The sequence below is a fragment of the Macrosteles quadrilineatus genome, unplaced genomic scaffold (genome assembly GCF_028750875.1).
Source record: "Macrosteles quadrilineatus isolate MER2022 unplaced genomic scaffold, UCM_ALF_1.0 Scaffold_1__1_contigs__length_201487025, whole genome shotgun sequence".
NCBI classification, from domain to species: Eukaryota; Metazoa; Arthropoda; class Insecta; order Hemiptera; family Cicadellidae; genus Macrosteles; species Macrosteles quadrilineatus.
The window spans coordinates 6,629,472-6,653,158 of NW_026542594.1; the positions used below are offsets into that span (position 1 = coordinate 6,629,472).

A 23,687-nucleotide genomic window follows, 5' to 3' on the forward strand; every position below is an offset into this window, starting at 1 on the left:
TTGTAAATAAACTATTAACTTTTTGAATGAAAACTAAACTGAATGAAATAAGTGTTCTTAAAATTCCTATATCTTAAACTAAATTGTATCCGTAAAACTAATCCAATTCTTAACTTATATTTACTAACTAACAAGAATCTTCAAACTTAAGTACTAAACTTATTCAAGTAAATTAATATATACGCTTCCACACTAAAACTTCTTACTAGACAAGAAACACCTCAATCCTCAACTATAATTTCGCGTCATGGTAGCAGAGCGTTGACAGACTTTTTCCTGTGGTTGGAGATCCCCAAGGCAAGGGTATAGTAAAAACTCAGAAATGTATTCTCATCGGCTACAAAAGAACAACATCGAGGCAAGCAAACGATTGAATACTGCAATTGCCGAAGCCAACGACTTGGTAGCTGCTGATGAGACTGCCGTATCGTCAAAGAGGAGACTAGAACAATCTTAAATGTACTTTCATCTTACGCGAGACGGGTTGAGGAGATCACGAAGTCGATAAAGGACCTTCATGATTTACCCATTGAAGAAAAAGAGGAAAACGAAAAGTTAACTGAAGATCACATTTTCCTGATGCTAGACTTTGATGGAATCAGCGAGAAACTTAAGGTGAGCATCACATTTTCGGAGAAAGAAACTCTTCAGACTGTCACTGAACGCAATGATCAAACTGATTGAATTCAGGTGAGTCCACTGAACTTTCCTTTACCTGCATCTGCATCCAATACCTCCTCAATGAAATTGCCTAAATTGTATCTTTCTAAGAAGGAAGAGAAACGAAAGATCAATGGTAACATTTTGAAGTGGCAGGAATTCTGGGATTCATTTGAGTCTGCTGTTCAAGTAAATTATGTTTGCCCTCAAAACGATGCATTAGTGACTTAAACCTTCCCAGTGATAGACCATAGTTACTTGGTAGATCAGGAGGGTACTCCTTCCAGGGCCAACTGACCGAATACCTACCATTTTTCATTTTGACCGTTTCATTAAATGCACTTAAAGCTATGTCATCGTCATTCTGATAGGGACAGTCATGGATTCCTAAACTTTCTAGGCTCCATAAGTAATTTATATTCAAATGCTTTACTGTCTGGGAGTCAGACGGTTTAAAGTACTTTTTCAATTCTAAAAGATTAGTGGGCTGAATTGCAGTGAGAAAGGAGGATGAATATACGTTGTCCATTTTTTCATGGCAGTTTTCTCTACCACTTACAATCCAACCAACTTTGGAACCGATCAGGTAAAGGCCAGACTTTAGCTCTATCCTTTCAAATGTCATGAGATCTAAGTAATAATCATTGCTGATTAAAAGATCGACTTCAGAATCTTCATTCTGATTTTCAGTAAAGATCAATGAGGGGTAGAGTTTTTTGATTTTACTGACATCAATTGTAGTGCAAGCATGAAGTTTTCCAGTAATTTTTGGTACGATATTACAGTTAATTTTAAGTATGTTTCCATCAAGTAGTTTAATACCGGCAGGAACTGTTTGGGTTTCAATGGTCTTAGCTTCTGTATTACCAAAGGTAAATACCCCCGCCGCAGCAAACCTGCAGACTAAGCGAATTTCCATTTGACTGATTGGATTTACACTGAAATGTCTACCTACTTAAAAATATAACATTTATTCTTGATTTAAATAGAATTAGTTTAACAAGTACTTAGGTTTGCTGCATCAGGGAGGGAAAACTGTTTTTTTTTTTTTTTTTTTGTAAAATGTGAATAGTTAGTAACAAATCAAAACATTTTCCAAATTCGATCAAAATATGTTCACAAACAAGCAAACTACAACAGTTTACTTATTCTCCATAAGAATAACATGGGAATTTTGAATTTACAATTTTTTTGAATTTTCTCCGTAACCATTAGGCACATAATAACGCTTCAATATACTAAATTATTTGTTTTTTAAGCTCTACAAAATGGTTTGGAAAGAAATTGCTAAATTTTATGTTCTTTGGGTCAAAAATGGGAAAACCCTATTTTTACCCCATAAAACCCCCCGTAAACCCCCGTTCCCATGGTCCGATCATGCTGGATCGCGAACTCGTTCGAATAAACGTACGTTTACACGTTTGTACCAAATTTCATCAAAATCGGATCATTTTTGCTGGAGTTATCGTGCTGACGGACACACATATATATATATATATATATGAATTTGAACGGATGGTGTTTTTGGCCTCTAGGGACCTCAAAACGAAAAAAAAATCGGTCCCGCGTCCAGGTCTTACTATGAGTACTACGGTAATAGCTTATTCCCTATATGGGAAATTCGCTAAAAACTGATAAGAATTGTGCATTGTTAGATTCAAGTTTGAACTCTTTGAAATATACGACCTCTGACTTCCAGTGTCAAACAGAAGTCGAGCAGGTTCTGTCAAGTCATCATTCACAACGTATACTTTTGCAGTTTGTAAAATTGCATTTTATTTTGCCGAAATCAGAGAAGTTTCTTTAGAAAAAGTAGAGTTAGCAGAAGACGTTTCACGTTTCATTACTTTTAGTGTTTTGAGGGAATCGCTTGGGACACAGACTCCTATGATGGTTTGTCCTCTGTTTACAGTAGACACAAGGTTTATTTACTTTACAATGTTTTAAGTTATGTCCACCCCTTAAACAAATATAACATAATCCTTTTACTTTACCTTTTCTTTCTTCAACGGAAATGTATTTCGAACACTGATCACTCCAATGATTCTCCTTGCAGAAAAGGCAAAACTTTAAGGAAGTTTGTGCTCCATAGGAAGGCAGCGCCTGTGTAGTCGAGAGTGTACTCCTATCTGAAAGTTGTGGATCCCTCCCATATCCTGGGTTAGATGATTTGGAAGAACTAGCACCTGCAAGAAACTGTGACTTTTCCCTAACTCGAATCTAATTCTTAACTAAAGTGCATCACGTTTTAACATCTAAGGAGTTATTAACGTTTTGCACTTCAACCTTGATGATGATATCTTGAGGTAATTTCCTCATGATTAGCGATAGAAAAAGATTTGAGTTAGTGTCTTCACCAAGGTTCTGTAAGCTTTTTAGATGTTTTTCAATATTGTAAAACATATTCCTAAGCTTACTGAGTTTATTTCGAGAAGTTCTAACTGGATTTATATCCATCAATGCCTGGTAGTGAGAGTTAATGATGAGCTGGGTGTTTGCAAACCGGTCTTTAAGCATAGATACAGCGGTATTATAGTTTAGGGAAGTTAGAGGTACTCCTGCAATGCAAAGTTTTGCTTCATCAGTCAGTAAAGAGTTAAGGTAATTAAATTTATCCACCTCACTTAAAGATTGATTCCTGTGGACAATCAGCAGACTCACCGTATGACCGTATGATACCGTATGACAGCGTTATTAATGATCAAGTATCCTCTGGTATAATTGAAAAGGTTCCGATAACTGATAACTCAACAGTCACACACTACATTCCCCACCACCCTTTTATTAACGAATCAAAAATCACTACTATGCTAAGAATAGTGTATAACACCTCTGCTAAGTCAAAATGAGCGGCTAACAGTTTAAATGATTGTCTTTATAGTGACCCAGTGATACTCGAGGACCTATGTGGTTTACTCTTAAGGTTTCAACTGAATGCAGTTGCTCTAATAGCCGATATTGAAAAGGCATTTCTCCAACTACAACTGCAAGAACCTGATAGAAATGTCACGAGATTTCTATGGGTAAAAGATACTTCGTTACCAGTCGAACAAAGTAACATTGAGGAATTCAGGTTTTGTAGAGTTCCCTTCGGTGTAATATCAAGTCCTTTTTTGTTAGCGCCACTATAAAGTACCATTTTTCTAGTAGTAAATTAACAGCTGAGAGTGAAAAACTAATAAACTCATTTTACGTTGATAATGTAGTCACTGGTGTTAAAGATGAGCATGAGGCATACAAACTGTTCAACTCAGCCAATCAATTGTTCTCACAAGCTAATATGAACCTTCAAGGTTGGTGTTCTAATTCCAAACCTCTCATGGATATGATCCCACCGTGTAAACTGACCAAAGAAGATTTAAGTAATGTAAATGTACTAGGATTGCGATAGGATACTGTCCACGACAATTTATCAATAAAACCAATACACGTGGAAACCTCTAACTGTACTAAGGGATTTGTTTTAAAACTTGTTTCTTCTGTATTTGACCCTACTGGTGTTTGTAATCCATCTGTCTTAAAGGCAAAACTCTTTATTCAGAAACTATGGGAAGAAAACTTTGATTAGGACGAACAGCTACCCAAAAATCTGTGTATTGAATGGGACAACATACGGAAGGATTTAATGGAAGTTTCTAAACTGAATATCCCGAGATAAATTGGTTTAATACTCACTGATATTGAAGTACATTGTTTTTCTGACGTTTCTAGTTCTTGTTATTAAACTGCGATTTATGTTAGTGTAGTTAAAGAAGGGATTGTCAAATCTAAACTCGTGTTTTCTAAAACTCATGTAGCTCCATCTAAAAAAGAAGAAACTAACTATGCCTCGTCTAGAGTTACTTGGAGTTTTGATTGGATCAAGGTCATTAAATTTTGTGGTGAACAACCTAAACCTACCTGTATCGAAGAAAGTTCTTTGGACTGACACTCAATGTGTCCTTCACTGGTTAAATACAACAAAGATATTACCTAAGTTCATAGAGAGAAGAATTTCTGAGATTAAACTGAATAAAGATGTTATCTTTCGTTATGTTCCTTCTGAGGACAACCCTCCAGATGTTGCGACCCGAGGCATGACTGTTGATGAATAAATAAAGAAATAATAATAATAAATGAATAAATAAATAAATAAGGCTTTTTAAGTGGTGGACAGGTCCACAATGGCTTAAATTGCCTGAAAATGAATGGCCAGAGTGGAAATGTAACCCTCCAGAACCAACTGAAGAGAATGTAAGTACTGAAGAAGTTGTTGTTCTAAGTGATGCCTCCATAAACCAGATCGGGGAAAACCCATTTGGAATAGAACTGTCCAGATTTTCCAACCTACAGAAATTATTGCGAGTCACATTATACTGAAAAAGATTAATCTTACTCTGTCAAAAGCAAAGATTCGCTGAAATCTTTATATATAACTACTAGAGAACTTACATCAGCCCGCCTTGTCTAGGAAAAGTACACCAAGAAAAAGAATTTTTGTCAAGCTCTGAAGAATATTGAAGCCAAAAAGAATATTTCGCTACAAAAACGTTTGACATTACTTCTAGACAATGATGGACTCCTACGATGCTTTTGGAAGAATTTCAAATGCTGATCTTCCACAAGGCTTGAAGTACCCAAAACTGTTGCAAAAAAACGACGAGTTCACAACTCTAATCATCAAAGACTAATGGACTCTAATCATAATGGATTATTTCATGCAGGGGTTCAACACACCTTAACAGAGATGAGAAAGGAATACTGGGTAATAAATGGAAGATCTCAAGTTTTCAAAACTATAAAAAGATGTTTAACTTGCATTAAGTGGGAAGGAGGACCATACAAACTACCAACGATGCCACCTCTGTCAGCTGAACGTGTTACAGAACAAATCCCATTCACTTATACAGGGCTTGATTACTTTGGGCCTTTATATGTTAGATGCTCTGAAAGGTCTGAAGAAACATGGAAAGTATGCGGCTGTATATTTACGTGTTTAACAGTGAGAGCAATTCATTTGGAACTTGTAAACGATCTTACTACAAATGAATTTTTACTTGCTTTGAAACTGTTTATTAGCAGGCGAGGTAATCCAAGAGAAATATACCTTGACAATGCTCCCCACTTTAGACTCACTGCTTCGTTGTTGGAGAAATTATGGCAGAAGAACTTTGAAGACGAAAGCGTCTTAACTTATGTGAGTCTTCATGATTGCAAAATAAATTTCATTACTGAGTTTGATCCTTGGAGGGGGGGATTTTACGAAAGACTAATTGCTCTGGTCAAAAGGTGTCTAAAGAAACTATTGGACTACAAAAATTGAACTACACACAATTGGAAACTGTTCTTGTTGAGTCTGAGGCAATTATAAACTCCAGACCACTTGTCTACACATCCTCCAGTGAATCATGTGTAACAGACGATAATTACTCCAGGACACTTTTTGAATTTCCACGAGAAAAATTGAGTTTTAAGACAGACAGTTGAAGATAAAAGACTTGATACTACATTTCAAAAAGAGAGTTCAGCAATGAAAAGGCTCTTGGAAGTTTGGAACAAAGGTAACTCATTATTAGATTATTTTTGGAGACATTGGCAAACGGAGTATTTAATCTGTCTGCGAGAAAAACGAAACCATGAAATAAAACAAAAGAAAGGTACTTCAAAACTTATTCCACAGACCGGTGACATCGTATTAATCTCTGAAGACCTACCTCGTGGGAGATGGAAGATGGGAACGATTGTAGAACTTCACATCAGCCGTGACAAAGAAGTAAGAAGTGCAACTGTAATGTTGAAAAATAAGAAAAAGGTGGTACGACCTTTAAGCTTACAATTAAATTAGTGAAGAAGATTAGTTCAACTTTTGTGTTCCGTGGGAGTGTGGCTAAACCATGAGACTGTATATAACAACTGTTTTTATTTACATCTGGTTAAGACAGATGAGTTATTGTGATTGTAAATAAACTATTGACTTTTTGATAAACTAAACTGAATGAAATAAGTGTTCTGAAAATTCCTTTAAACTAAATTTTATCCATAAAACTAATCCAATTCTTAACTTATATTTACTAACTAACAAGAAACTTTAAACTTAAGTACTAAACTTATTCAAGTAAATTAATATATACTCTTCCACACTAAAACTTCTTACTAGACACCTCAATCCTCAACTATAATTTCGCGTCACATATTTTGATCGAATTTGGAAAATACATTCATTTCTTACTAAACTATTAACATTTTAAAACACCCCTCCCTGTTGCAGCAAACCTAAGTACTCGTTAAAATAATTCCATTTAAATAGGGAATAAATGTGATATTTTTAAGGAAGCATTTTAGTGTAAATCCTATCAGGCTAATGGAAATTCGCTTAGTCTGCAGGTTTGCTGCAGCGGGGGTATCTGTGATTTTGGTGCTGTGTCACTAGTACTTAGAGACTGGGGTAGTAGGCACAAGGAACATATTTACAATTGATCAGCCTTGACGCAGTTTTTTTACTATAGATAATAATCTACTTACGTATTCCTGAAGGTGTAAATTATTGTAGATACTAGCAGAGTACCCGTCCTTCGTACGGGGTTGGCATTGAAGTATAAAATGCTTATTACAGTTAGTTATGGGAGAGGACACGGTTTAAGGAAATTTGGTATTTTAATTTATACGGTATCCTATAGTGTAGCACACATCTACCATAGCCCTAATGTTCTACCACTGTACCTAAACCACGGAAATAGTAAAGTTCTCATTGTGTACCACAACTTTTTGTTGCTAGTTGTAATAAATGCAAAAAACACAATAGTGCTGTACCCTGTTGGTAAGCCAAGCCTCATAGCTTTTAATGCTATTTAATATCATAGAACCAACTTGTGCAGTTGAAACGGCTGACAAAGTTCTTTATTTCCTTTAAATATGAATACTCATAAGGTTAACATGAAACAATCCAGAGCCAGAGCCACTGAGACGGAGCCTGAAAGAGTTTAATAACTTATAAAGTTTAACTTTAATATATAGACAAATATGTCTATATATTAATCGGGAATGTCAGCTATCATCATACCAAGTTTCAACCTTGTCGGTTTAGTATTTACGTATATACCTGTTACAAACATCCAAACATCCATCCATCCATCCATACATCAAACTTTTTTACTTATAATATTAGTAGGATAAGTAAACTGTTGTAATATTGCTTGTTTATGGATAAATTTTTATCAAACTTGGCAAATTTATTTCTTTCGTACTAAGCTAATAATATTTGCCTACAAATCACACTTCGTTACCCTCCCTGTAGGCAGCAAACCTAGGTAATCGTTAAACCTAATGTTATTGAATTACATTTAATATAAAATAAAGTCACACAAATGGAAATTTGCTTAGGCTGCAGGTTTGCTGTGGTGGGGGTGTTATGGAATTGTAATTTATGTAGGTAGAAGACTTTTGTCATAGTAGTGATTAACTCTAATTTATATAGGATATACTAAATAATCCAATTGGTAACAATTAGTAGCGCCGGTCGCTTGTTATTCAAACAGCTACTACAAACCAGCGGTACTATTCATATTTGCTAGCAGCTATACCCTTGACTTGCAACGGGGTCAGTATGCAAAAGAGACAATGTTGGTTCTTTGAAAATGCCAAATGGTTTCACTTCCACCATTGAATTCAGAAACAAAATTGAACTGTATTAGGCCTACTTAACTCGATAATAGTACTTTTGGTTAACTCATACTGTGAATACTTATTTAGGCTACCTACGATACAAAACCAATGACAGATTTTAAGGTACAATAAAAGAACGTGTTTAATGGTTTGCACTGTAAACAAAAAAGCTATCACAACAGTTACAAACCGAAAAATAGAAACAAATAGGAAAATAGAAATAAATATAAAGAATAGGGTAATTTTTTTAACATATTTTAGTGAAATTATAATCAGGTAAATGGAAATTCACTCAGTCAATAAATTTGCTGTGGCAGGGGGATTAAATTGCTGTTTACACAAAAATAAATCAAAAAAATAAACTTCATAAAACTCAGGATAATGGCCTGGCAATAATTATAGAATCTTAATTATTTCCTATATCCATGAATGATTTCTTTTACAACGAATTATTCCCTGTAAAATATTATTACAGCATTTCACAAATATTACAACATACTCAGTATAATAGATCATAAACATAAACAAATGAAGTAACTGATGAAATTACATTAACATATGGTTTGACAGCTCCATTTAAGTAACGTTAAATAATGTTTACATTCGGGCTAGTGACATCATTATTTAAAATTTATAATCCTTACCCTCTCTGTTCTAATATTCGTGTAATCCCCTCTTTAAATAGCATTAGTTTTACGAGTACTCTAGCTTTGTTGCAACAGGGAGGGTAAAAAAGTGTAAAAAACTCAAAACGAAAAATTAAATCGGTCCCGGGTCCAGGTCTTACCATGAATACTACGGTAATAGCTTATTCCCTACATGGCAAATTCGTTAATTTTCAAAAATAATGGATTCCACCCTGGGAAAAAAGTCTACAGCAAGCATCTTCAAGGACAGAAACAATCCATGGATAAATACCCCTGCTGCAGCAAACCTGCCGACTAAGCAAATTTCCATTTTTCTGAATTGATTTTCAATTAAATTTAATTAAATAGCATTAAGTTTAACGAGTACCTAGGTTTGCTGCTACAAGAAAACTAAGAAAGTGTGGTTTTTAGTAAAATATGAATAGCTTAGTATAAAATAAATAAATTTGCCAAATTTGTTCTAAATACATCCATAAACAAGCAAACTACAACATTTTACAATATTCTCCATAAAAAGACATGAGAATTTTAAATTTAAAACTTATGAATTTACTCCGTTACCAATAACCGTACAAAAACACTTTAATATAAGAGAAATTGGGAAATTTTGTGTTCTAAGGGTTAAAATGTGAAAAAACAAATTTTTACCCAATATTACACCCCGTAAAACCCCGTTCCCATGGTCCGATCATGCTGGTTCGCGAACTCATTCTAGTTTATCCTGCCTAAATATATGTATATAGATATATATATATTACTACTCAATTGATTTCTCAAATGTTATACCCCCTTTAATGTTCAAAATGAAAAGTTAATCAGTCCCGGACCTAGGTCTTCCCTATAGGGGAATTCACTAAAAGCAAGACAAAGTTAAAAGAGGCCGCCAACCTCTTAAAAAAAGTGATGTATCTCATACAATGCAACGGTGGCAACAAATGTCACGAAAGATATGTTGGGTACACAAATATAGGTAAATAGGTAATTTTCTCAGAGATTTTACGATGCCACCAATCAAAACAACCCTATGACGATTTGTGGACAATATCCTAAGAATAATATAGGTCAATTAATCAAGTTTGAAAAATTATCAAGTGTTTAAGAAATTAAGCCAGAAAAACAATGCCAAAGTATGGGAGGAGTTATGTGCACGTTCCAATAAGTCATTTGCGTGCCAAAAACTAGAGTACATATTTTGTAGGCTGGGCTTCATTTACCATCTTCCTTTCGTCTCTATACGGGAATAATGAGCGTACATCTAGTACATAGTTATATACTTAATAGATAAACTGCATGCCTCAATAATCTTTTTTCCAACAGTTCGTACAGTCACCCGACAAAGTGGGCTTCCTTGCACAGATTATAGTACAGAAAGCCTTACTTTTGGTGCACACCAGTATTCCAATTAAACAACATAAAGCAGCTTGCTTTTATTATGCACGTAATCCGTGTACACTTGCAAAAAAGGTTGGCAACACGTATTACGACTACACGATCAGCTGGTGCAGCGTTTCCCATTTAGTTCAATATTTGGTATTACCCTAACCTAAAAACGTGTTGTACAGTGTTTTTAAAGACAAATTATATATATGATTTATAGTAACTCTAATAAAAATATAATGTGTAACACGAGTGTCCAGCAAAGTACCACTTTGCCCACTATTAACAGAAATAACTATTTAATAATATAACGGATAGAGTATTTTTATACATGCATCAGTGAGCGCCTCATATTATTCGAAATAGGTAGTCTTATAAGTTAGAATTGCTTTAAAGAAAGATTGTTTTCAAACTAAGAGGTCCAATTACATTTTATTCCTGAAACCAAAGGCGGTTGAGTAGTGGCAACAGGAGAAAGATGCCCCACTTTAGGTGTTTTTTTGGCCCAGTACTTTTAAAATTTTCGGCGAAAAAAATGTCTGAAGCCCCAGGATAATTTTTTAGCCACTTTTTCAAGAAACCCTGATCTTTACATACACACTCCTATACAAATATTTTATGTTTTTTATTCCAAAAAAACCCTCTAGAATATGGGGATCATGTTTTAGCCACTTTAAAAAAAAATCCTGATCTTTGCCTATACATCCCTAAGATGTTGTTGGACATTTTAGAAGACACATACACTCTTGCAATAATAACTGTCCATACACAATAATAAAATTTGTTGGTGAACCGATTAGAGCTGATCTTGAAAATACTCTTAAGTCTTGCCCTCTGCCAATAAAATGGACTTTAGTTAGGAGAATTAAATTTATAAAATATTCAATGGATCAAAATGGAAAATTAGTTAATGAAAAAGAATGTATAGGATTTTAGAAGCCTTACTACCTTAACTATAAGCTAACTTAGCTGGGGATGAGAAGCATGTGCCGGGAGCGCGACCGAGTTCTGGTGCAAATCTCGCGTGATTTTGAAAAAAATATACTTGAATGTATGTGGATTTGAAATGTTAATGGAGTTGGAACATTTGTATAGGGATGTATAGGCAAAGAACAGGATTTTTTTAAGTGGCTAAAACATGATTACCAATATTCTAGAGGTTTTTTTTCGGTTTAAAAAACATAAAATATTTGTATAGGAGTGTGTATGTGAAGATCAGGGTTTCTTGAAAAAGTGGCTAAAGAATTATCCTGGGGATTCGGAAATTTTTTTCGCCGAAAATTTTAAAAGTACTGGGCCAAAAAAACACCTAAAGTGGGGCATCTTTCTCCTGTTGCCACTACTCAACCGCCTTTGGTTTCAGGAATAAAATGTAAGTGGACCTCTTAGTTTGAAAAAATCTTTCTTTAAAGCAATTCTAACTTATAAGACTACCTATTTCGAATAATATGAGGCGCTCACTGATGCATGTATAAAAATACTCTATCCGTTATATTCTTAAATAGTTATTTCTGTTACTAGTGGGCGAAGTGGTACTTTGCTGCACACTCGTGTTACACATTATATTTTTATTAGAGTTACTATAAATCATATATATAATTTGTCTTTAAAAACACTGTACAACACGTTTTTAGGTTAGGGTAATACCAAACATTGAACTAAATGGGAAACGCTGCACCAGCTGATCGTGTAGTCGACATAGGGGTTGCCAACCTTTTTTGCAAGCGTACACGGATTACGTTCATAACAAAAGCAAGCTGCTTTGTGTTGTTTAATTAGAATACTGGTGTGCGCAAAAATTAAGGATTTCTGTACTATAATCTGTGCAAGGAAGCCCACTTTGTCAGGTGACTGTACGAACTGTTGGAAAAAAGGTTATTGAGGCATGCAGTTTATCTATTAAGTATATAACTATGTACTAGATGTACGCTCATTATTCCCGTATAGAGACGAAAGGAAGATGAAGATGATGGTAAATGAAGCCCAGACTACAAAATATGTACTCTAGTTTTTGGCACGCAAATGACTTATTGGAACGTGCACATAACTCCTCCCAAACTTTGGCATTGTTTTTCTGGCTCCAACACAGCACACTACGTATAATATACGTATATTTTAGACATACATATCCATTTTATGTTTGGTAAAATTCAATACGTAAAATATACGTATTTTATGCGTCTCACATCTACGAATTGAAAAGATTATCTCCGATCTGTATTTAGCGGTATTTATTAAAAGTTGATGCAAAAGTAACAAAATCTTTTTTTTTTTTTATTCTTATGTTTCAGAATAATCATAGGTCAGGTAAATCCGGTTGCTGTATATTATACATAAATTAGACGTATCTCTACTTTGTAGTGTGTTAAGTATTTAGAGGGTTTTTAACATTAAATATAGAGTTATAACTTTGAAAATCTACCAATCCAATTACATAATCATCATTTAATTATATGGGAGGAAAGAACACTGACTTATGCTCTGGATCTGTACCCGAAAATGTTATAGTAAATGAATCCATTTTTATAAACAACATTTTGTTATGAATGATAAACATAAAATTCCACAAATAGAACTATTTAAATCTTGTATTTGATCGGTTGTATAGTAGATGTCCCTCAAAATATTTAATTACTTCTTTTGGAGGTTGGATTCCAAATGGTTCAAAATAAATTACAATATCTTTATTTTTACGATATGCTGTCCAATGTGTGCCAGATGAACGGTCTAAATTAACTATTCCGCACTCTTTTACTTTTGGTGTTAGATTTTTTAGCTCGTTTTTTAGGTACACCCCTCAGAAGTGACGCAAGTCTTTTGCGGCCTCTAACAGCTGGTAGTTGTCCATCTTTTTTATTAAATTTTAACCCCATTCCCATTTTTGCTTTAGCTTTCATTAAATTTGTCACGGCATAAGCAACTGCCTTTTCAGCGAGATTTGCATCCTTGGCAGTAACTCTAGTCCAAGCTAATTCTGCTAATCTCATGTCTGCTTTGTTCCGAGCAGTGGTATCGGGATTATTCATGTAGAATATGTCATGATCTTTACAATAAGAGTCTAGCTTATTTTTTTTGGCTAGAAATTCACAAATATTAGTTCCAGGCCCACAGTACCGATACGATGGCACGTGGAGACTGAATGGAAGGTTATTTATAAGAGTATTTAATAACCCTCGACCCCTGTAAGGCTTTAAGAATAAACCTTTGCCCTTTTTACATGTTTTCTTATCATTTTTTACCATTTTTATTATATAAAAATGTCTTTTATTCAACAAAAACACAAATTGAAATAGTACATATTAAGGAAAATTTACCAAAGAAGTTGGGTCTATTTCCTACCAATATTCGATGTGTTATTTGTGGTCCAAGTGGAAGTGGGAAGACGGTTGCAATTTATAATTTAATTGTAAGAAAGGAAGGATTAAAATTTAAAAACTTATATGTTTAATATCTAAATCTTTAGAACAAGAAAAATATAAAAAAAATAATTGAAATATTTAGTTTGTGTGATGAAGTGAAGTTACATACGTTTACTGACTTGAAATAACAAGAAATGGTGTCAAATCACAGTCATTTGTTGAATTTGATGACATAAATAGTCAAAATATTACACAATTTTTCTCAATGGGTCGACATTATAATATTAACTGTTTTTACTTGTGTCAATCTTACAGCAAAGTACTCAAACATTTACGTGATAATGTAAATTTCCTAATATTATTCAAACAAGATGATTTAAATTTAAAGCATGTATATCACAATCATGTTGGTAATGACTTTTCATTTGACCAATTTAAAATCTCTGTCATCAATGTTGGGATAAAACTAAATATAACTTTTTTTGTGATAGACAAAGAAAGGTCAAAGAATAATGTCAAATATAGATTTATGTTTGACCAATTCTATCAAAAGGGCGGTAAAAGTAAATAAATGAAAGACTGAAGTTTTTTTTTAACATTTGCATTTATTTTGCAGCATTAAATATATCTACACATACAATTGATCCCAACAGTCCTAACTATGTTTGATTAATTTTATAATGACCAAGAGCAAGAGTATTGATGTCATCTTCTAGAATAAACCTCTTGTCATCGTCAAAGGATAGAACTTTCTTGTTCATGGTCAAGGTTTGAAGATGATGGTTTGTAGATTTAATTCTTGTCACATTCTCATAGTAATCTTGCCCAGTTGCAAGACAGTTCAAATAATGTTGATGTCTAAGGAGATGTTTAACTGTGGTACCATTAGCTCCTTTAGCTTTTTTCACCTCAAAAGCTTGCTTGTCTTCTTCATATAACCAATTTAGAGGAAAATAAGAATATAACTTTGGTCTTAAACCACAATATTCATACATAATATGACCATTGAATTCGTCTTTAAACTTGCCAGTGACTTTTTATTTTTATCAGAATATAAGAAATGGTCTTTACTATATCTAGTGGTATCAAAATAGTGCAAATCACATTCTATTTCATTGTAAAAGTCCTCTGTAACTATAGAATATATTACAGAATCAGTGTCTGTCATTAGAAATCTGTTGTTCTAAAATTTTGACATAAAATTATAGTGGAAATCATACATTATTACTTTACTAATATCCAAAGTGGTCATTCCCAAATATATTGGTTTATTAAACTTTACAACTAATTTATTTAAATGTATAGCATGCAAATTGTTATCAAACTTTTTGCTACAATCAAACCTTGGATTATTGACATATTTTGTTAATAGTGACTCATCCTTAAGATATATATCACGAAACTTACGTTGATTCATAATTGTTCGACCAAAGAGACTATTATTTAGCAATTTATAAAAGTCTTTTTCTAAATCATTTTTAGCCCATTTTCTTTTTTCAATATTAAAATTAATTTAGGGTGCAAGCCATTTTGATTGTCTAAATTTTAATATGGTATTTTGTAACAACTAAACCCAAAGCGGTATCCACCGCTAGTCACTGACGGCAGGAACTGGCGGGTCAAGACTCAATCGGCGAAAACTAAGACTCCGGGAGTAGGACACACATATATATACTACACCGCTGGGGATGAGAAGCATGTGCCGGGAGCGCGTTCGAGTTCTGGTGCAAATCTCGCGTGATTTTAAAAAAATATATGGGAATGTATGTGGATTTGAAATGTTAATGGAGTTGGAACATTTGTATAGGGATGTATACGCAAAGATCAGAATTTTTTTTAAGTGGCTAAAACATGATCCCCATAATCGAGAGATTTTTTTGGTATAAAAAAACATAAAATATTTGTATAGAAGTGTGTATGTGAAGATCAGGGTTTCTTGAAAAGTGGCTAAAAAATTATCCTGGGGCTTCGGACATTTTTTGGCCAAAAATTTTAAAAGTACTGGGCCAAAAAACATCTACAGTGGGGTATCTTTCTCCTATTGCCACTACTTGGTTGTGTAGCTATTATAATACAACAGATATAAACATCAAATTTTTCTCTTAGATAGTTAAATCATAATTATTTAAATAATATGCAATTGTTGAGGATAATGACGAATACGTTTACAAGTTGACATAAACTGTTAGTATTGTACTCCCTCCTATGGCGATGTGGCTGATAAGATTGATAAATATTAATTTCGTAACTTATATCTTTCAGATTGAAGTGGATACAGTGAAATCAATAGTGAGTATTTAATTTTCTAGTTTTAATTGTGTATGTAAATATTTACTGGTGTTTACTAGCATATCAGGAAAAACGTAGGCTGTTTTTGTCAGATTCTTCATTCCAAAGAAAATTTAATAAATTGTTCAAAGTGATGAAATAAGTGAGTATTACAGTTTATGACTATAATATAATTGTACGAGGCATGTTTTTTAAGTAAGTACCGTTATTAAATTTCTCCGTTCCAGCACTGCGATTGGCATTTTGGACATTTGCGCTGTATATGTGCATCTATTGGCTAGGCCTAGCCGGAAATTCGACAAAAATCGGCCCTGTTTACATCCGGTTTCGAGCAATTCAAAATGGTGCCAAAAATTGAGACTGCCGCCGACTGTGAAGTGCGCGCTGTAATTAGATTTTTCCATGGAAACTGAGCAATCAAGTAAAATAAATTTCCTGAACATCACAATAGAAAAGATTTATAACAGATTAGATTTTAGCAGAAAGCCTACTACGTCAAACCAAACCATCCACAGCACTTCTTACCACCCCGTATCACATAAACTGGCCGCCTACAATAGTATAGTATATCGCCTATTAAATGTCCCGATGACAGAACAGAACTACAATAGAGAACTCAAAATCATCAAGCAAATCGCTCTATCTAATGGGTATGACAAATGGTCGATAGCTTAGTAAAGAAGTACAAAAATAAACAAACTCCAAATCAGAATTTAACCCAGCAAAACAAGAAATTCGTCTGCGTAAATTATTCTCATCCCCTGCAACACTGCCTAAAGAATGAGTTGAAAAAGCATGGAATTAAACTAGCTTTAAGAACCAGCAATAAAGTTATAAATAAGTTAAAACCTAAGATTAATACAAATAAAGCTGACCAATCAGGTGTATATAAAATAAAATGCGCTAGTTGTCCGAGTACGTACATTGGAAAAACAGGACGTTCCTTTAGCATTAGATACAAAGAACATCGCCCTAACGGAAAAACTGACAAACAAAAATCCTCTTTCGCACAACACCTGGTTGACAATAATCACGACTTACTTGATTTGGACAATGGCTTAGAAATTATGCACGCCTGTATTAATGGAAATAGTCTAGACACCCCCGAGGAATATGAGATTTATAAAACTCATAAAATAAAATACAACAATGAATCCATATTAAATGACCAACTACAATTTAAATCTCACACTATTTTCAATAACATCATCAAACGAAGCAAGCCAAGGGATCAAAGTCCAAGAGATAATACCGCAACGGCTGAAACGAACTAGCAGTTGTCCAGTCAGCTTCCGTACACGTACTCATCATGTGCGCGACAGGCCTGTCTTTCGTTTTTTATGTTTTAAATGTTTGTTATCGTGTTATGTTTGTGTATCAAGTTTGACGACGCCAAATCCGGTGGATGTATGTATCTGAGGATGGCATTTTGATGCCGAAACGGCCGTAATATATACGGAAACTACGGAGCTGTGACGAGGTAATTGTACAATTATATTATAGTCATCAATTCAGCTCAGGGGCTAAACCATGTCTATTGATATTACAGTTTCCCTAACTATACTAATATTCTATAGAGCTCTCCCTTATAACAATGTATCATAGATAAAACATACTCCCTTAGTAGATTTCTCATCCTTATGGAACAGCTGAAGACAATTTTATTGTTAGTTCTGTACGGTTTATGTAGAGGTCGTGTTTTGTTTACAATTTGTTTCCCATTATTACAGCCATTTAAAACCTCGTTTAACCAAATAATACGATCTAATCATGAACAATAACTTGTCCCCTAGTTATATAACCAAACAGTAAAGCACAAATCAAGAAATTAACCCTAAAATAATAGAAACAAAGTTGCGTCGACACTAGCGCCCATGTGTCACGTACATGAACTAGACACGAAAAACGTGCTTCAAAATTTACAATGGGATGAGAAGTCTACTTGTGTTGGTTAGTCTATGATTGTAGTTTGTTTTTAAGGAATATGACACAACTGTATATTTGCTTTTTTATTAAATCACATAGGAAACCGTTGAATGAATGATTGAGTTCTAATTGTGTGGGTTTAGCTATCAAGCATGAACAATTACAACAAATGTGGTTTTAACGATTGTTGATTACTTAATTGATGCTTTAGAGGGAAAATCCTTGTTCACATCACAGACTGATGGTCTGAGTAGTGAGCAAGTCATTTGGTTTTGCCAATAATTCAATCCTTGGTGGAAAATTAAACCACATCGGTATCAGTGGGTTTCAACTAGATTCATTACGTCATACATGTAATGAAAAGGTATACGATTGTTGATGTAGATGGTAAAATATCAACAACTAACTGCTTCTTATATAAAATTTGGTGTTCCACAAGGTTCAGTTATAGGGCCGATCTTATTTCTTGTTACCGTAAATGATCAAGCATAATGCACAAATTCTTCAGACCATTATGCTTGCTGATGACACTTTTTTATTACTGGTATTGAATATTGTTACACATTGGACATACAACGTTAGGACATGCAGTCATGTGGTTTGGGGCTGATTGATTTGTAATAAATAAGACAAAAACAAAAACAGCTATTTATTCTTTAATTAGTAGCGTTGACTGTAAAGCTGGATTTGGTGTGGATCCTCAAGGATTTACAGTCAACAATAGTAGGCTGTAATCTCCAGTTGGATTTTTGAATTCCATAAAAATGCTTAGGTTGAAATATCGACCATAACAACCTTTTAGTAGCCAAATTGATCTAGTCTGTTGTAAATTATCATAAGTTATACATTATTTGTTAAGGTTTAAAGTGTTAGTGTTGTAAAAACGGTATTAGAATTGTGTTCAATGTTGAATATAATACTCATTGTAAACCTCTTTTTGTTAAACCCAAGTTTTGGCTGTTATTTATATATTTAGTACCTGCTTTACTTGGGTAAAATCATAAAAAAAAGAAAATATATAATATAACGTGCGTTATATACATTATATATATACGTACGTACATATAGTACGTTCTGAGAGTATTCTGTGGTCATTGTTATTTCCATCCAAATAATTATTTTCAGTTTATTTTAAATTCTGTTGAAATAGTAATATCGTAGTTGACTGTGTTTGTGTAACCAATATTTATGTTACTTATGTACTGTAAACAGTTAGTTGTTATTTTTGAAACCAACACGCAATAATCTACATATACAAAATAGGTAATTTGCTACAATTGATAAGTACGATAATAATTATTGGGTGATTAGAACCTTTTGCAAATTATTCTTAAAGCAAAGGTAAAGCCTTTTCTAGTCGTAAAGGTTTAGTTTAAAGTAGAATTATGAAGGCCACTTAAAATAAACGGTATCAGCAATCTTACACATACTTTCTCCCATTAGCTTGTCAACAACCTATAGGTAAGCAGTGGGAGTAACTGTAACCGAATTCCCAACTCCATTGATCAAAAGGGTGAAGCCCTTGGAAGCGCAAAATCAATGGTGGGATTCCGGCACAATATTGCTGAAGTGGAGGACCAACAATAACAACACAAGAGCTGGCTGGACACAAATATAAATTTATTCAATCTAAAATATATATAAAGATATAACAATACAATAATAAATAACAACATTGAATAGGCATTGCCCTAAATTAAAGCTTTTAAAAATATTTAAAAATGTCTTTAATAAAAAACAATTTTATTTAAAAATAGAAACTCTATATTTTAGTTAGGCCTAAAATTGCCATAAAGCGAAAACATTTAAATATACTAATTCAAATTTTTTTTTTAGTTAGGTTTAAATTTAGTTAGGTTAGGTGGCCACCTTATAAAATCAATAAAAAACATTAAAATCAAAACCTTTAGCCCTAGGCCTACATTAAAATAAATAATTTGTACATTTACAAACATGAAAAACACACTTACACCTATCAACAAATGTGGTCGCCTCGCAAAGCCTATAAAATATATTCCAAGTGGTAAAAAATAACCGTCAAGGGCAAAAAAAGTTTTACCCTCAATCAAGGAGTGCGAAGCAGAATTAAAAGAAAGAATGAAATTGAAAGTTAAAAATATATAAAACATTTTAAAACGGAATTAAAATTTGGATAAAATATTAAAGTTAAAATTTGAGATAAAAGCCTAATTAATTAAATTGCAGGTAAAAAGATTACAGTTTTTTTTATGTTAATCAAAACGTTGATGTTTGAGTAAAATTTCTTCAAGATGGATGACTCTCCATATGGACTGGACTGACCTGACCGTAAAAATCTTGCTGGAGTCCAGGTAGCAGGAAGTAGAAGTTGGGCCAATGGCATGGTGGCCGCTCTCCAGACACGGCAGCACGGTGTTAGGCCGGAGTAGACGTAGGCATAACCATGACCGGGTGGTGCACAGGCAGTGGTACGGTGCAGTCCCATCAGTTCGGAGAATGCTCCATGAAATCTGTTATCCTTCTAATGTTGGCAGGCTTCAGGCGGAGTCACCAACCCTGATACAAAGTATAGATCACTGACCTGGCCTAATTAAGGCTAACATGTCACAGAGTCCATGTATTTAGTTTGTACTAGGCCTGAGTAAATCAAAAGGGCGTAAAACATTCTCTTTACCTGCAGTCAGCGACCACATTTTTACAAAAGTTGTTCTAGTATAGACTAGCTTAATAAACATGGTTTTTGGAGAATAGTAACATGATCTCACATGAATAAAAAGTGCATGAATGTGCTTGCTTACTAATCACAAGTTAAAGACAAACAAAATGGATTTTGAAAAGGTTATTATCTTGGCTAGGCTACTAGAATTGATCAGAGCAAAGATTTAGGCTAGCAAAAAGTTACTACAGTAGCACAAACAAAGTTAGAACTAGCTCAGAAGCTTTTGACATGATTGGGTCCAGACCAGCTCACAATTAAACACAAAAAATTACACAAAATGACTAAAAAATTACACAGAAATGATATTAACGCTTTGCTAACTTGGTTTTTAACCTTAAACATGAAATTAGGATCAACTGGAAATATCACTTGTACTGACCAAGTTAACTCAACGAGCCATGCACATTGTGTTATCTAGTGGACTCGGAACTCTCAGAAAACAGTACAATAAGCATGAAAATAACTCTGGAAAACATTTCTGAACAATAGTAAAACAGTGAAAAAATTAAACAAATTAAAATAAGCGAGAACTAGGCCTGGCGAATTTAACTTACCCGTGGGTGAAGAACTCTTAGCTAAAGTATGTCATGTTGACGGGAAATGAAAAGGACCTCTGAAGGAACATCTGCAGAGTACACAAGAAGAAAACTCTTCCGGATGAGGGCCCCGTATTTGGAACAACCTCGAACCCAAAAATATTGAGAAACGGGTGACACAAAAGTGAACAGACGAAACGCCCGGCAGACACAGCCACTGAGTACCAGCCACGCAACAAATGAAACTGTACCGTTGAGCGTTGAGCACGTACACACGGCACATAACAATGATGGCATTTTATATGGAAAATAACAAAAGGTGCAATAACTTTCAAACAGTAATTTTTACAGTAATATATGGTTGCATTTCGAAAATGCAATTTTCTTTTATTTTCTGTTTTTATGGGAATATAACATAGTTATTTACAATAATTTTGAATTGTAATTTTTACAGGAATGGGAGCTCTAATATTTTGTTAGAATTTAAAAAGCTACAACATACTAAACTTGTATCCAAATCGTTCGTGCCGTTTTCGAGAAAATCAGACTTTTCGGGTTTTTATGGGTTTTTATGAGAAATTCCCCATTAAAAATCAAAATTTAAAAAAAATGAAAAAAACACCTAGAGATGCCATCAATTAGTACCTACATTCCAAATTTCATAAAAATCGGACCACAGGCGGAACTTTTTAAACACACTGAATATCATTTCTGTTTTTTTAACTTAACTTTTAAGTCAAGTGCTAGGTTAGAGTCATGGTAACATTATAGCGTAAAAGAATATTTGAAACCTTTTTTCAATATTATATTACGTTATTGTATTAAGTCATATTGACAAGGTCTTATGCACTTAAGTGTAATGTGTTTTTTGACTAGTACATTCTTAATTCTTGATTTGGATACTAAACACATTTTGGTGCTCGATGCATTGACTTTACAAGTAAAATTTAAACCTGTTTACATATTTGGTTAAATTTTACCTGAGTCTTCCAAACTGAAAATTGTACCTTCAACTATCTTTCCTGTCATCCAATATTATCTCCCAACTTTTGCATCTTGTTTGACTCGGGAAAATGAGATTGTTCTTAATCGAGACAGCAGTGGCAGTTCATCTTCTTCTTCTTCTTCGTGATGTTCCAGTCCAGTGGGCTGAAACCCTACTGGACTGAGGCTTTTTAGGACTTTGTTCTCTTCTTACAGCTCTGGACTCACCGCATCTCGAAACCAAAAATAATATTTAAAATAGATTATTATTTCTCTAAAAGCTTTTAACTCTTGTGTTGTATTATAATTATTGTATCCTAAATTTCAAAAAGATCCTTCGTAGGTGTCTATATTAATTTAAATTACAGAAAAAACCGCAGATATCTCGCTAACCAATAATATCTTCATGTAATCAATAAGGATGCTATGTCTGTACAGGAGTATTTTTTTTTTTGCGGAGTATGCTTGAGCTGAATATAAAAATTTTATTTACAGAAAAATTAAGCTTAGTACAAAGCAAACAAATCACACGTCACACGATCTTTTTTGGAAAGCGCATTGGAAGTGGTCATAGAATTGGTCAAAACTTATTGATGGTTTTGATAAAACTAGACCTATAGTTTACGGAAACCTATATTTGTAAAAGTAAAAGGATTTTAACTGGAATACAACTTTTATGCCGAAACCCAAATGAAAAAGCAGAAGCTCAATTTCTTTGTAAATAATAGTGCAAGATCAAAAATTGTGTTCACCAAACATATCGACGCTATATAAAGACTTCGGGTAACATGATGAATACTACAAAGCTATATTTTGAAACCAATACGATTTTGTATATTTTATAATTTTCATTCTGTGATTGGTAAGCGTAAAAATGAACCACGGGTTTCAATAACGATAGGTGAGAAAGATTCTATAAAAGTAACGCACATAAATAATAAGTTCAAATATATTTATCTCAATTTCTTGTTATTGCATATGTTGAAATTGCAGAGTTATTCTTGTTTTTGCTATTAAATGTTAATGGTTTGTTAATATTCGTGAATTAATTATATTTGTCTATGTAATAACATTTTATTTTATTTTTACTATTAAAACTACATTATCCGCTCCCGAGCAGGGCTCGGTTCCCTGGTACAACAACAAACATTTTCGCTTTGCACACACACAGTAAGTACTCCAATTTCAACATTCATTCTGTTCTTCGTTTGAAAATTACTATTAATTTGATTTATGTAGTTTTAAATACATTATGGAAATTTTTACCATTGTGTTTTAGTATGACTTTGAAAACAGGCATTTTCTATACGAAGGCAATCAACTTGTTATTTTCTACGTCAACAATAAAATCGACGCACGAGAACTCGATGTTCAAATGTACAAGGTAAGTAATCTGCTTATATTTTAAAAATGTTTTTAATATTATTTAAGGGGTTTATTTTATTTATATTGATTGTAACATGCTCTTTCTACATATTACGTTTCAAACCTTCCAGCCAGTCAACTACTACAAGTTTATCTGCGTATGATTGGAAAAAAGGAAATAATAAATAAATATTATAAGAAATAT

At 33.6% G+C, this 23,687-nt stretch overlaps 1 protein-coding gene across 8 annotated transcripts in view; it reads left to right on the forward strand.

The window, feature by feature from the left end:
- LOC128988985 (uncharacterized) overlaps window positions 1-23,687 on the forward strand; it is a 388,279-nt gene that overhangs the window by 12,372 nt on the left and 352,220 nt on the right. For 7 of the 8 annotated variants that reach the window (XM_054410870.1, XM_054410826.1, XM_054410877.1 and 4 more), the window contains 2 exons: window positions 15,947-15,973; window positions 23,397-23,501. In XM_054410870.1, coding sequence (XP_054266845.1) covers window positions 15,947-15,973; window positions 23,397-23,501 — 132 coding nt within the window. The remainder of the gene's footprint in view (window positions 1-15,946; window positions 15,974-23,396; window positions 23,502-23,687) is intronic. The other variant, XM_054410851.1, reaches the window with a different exon arrangement.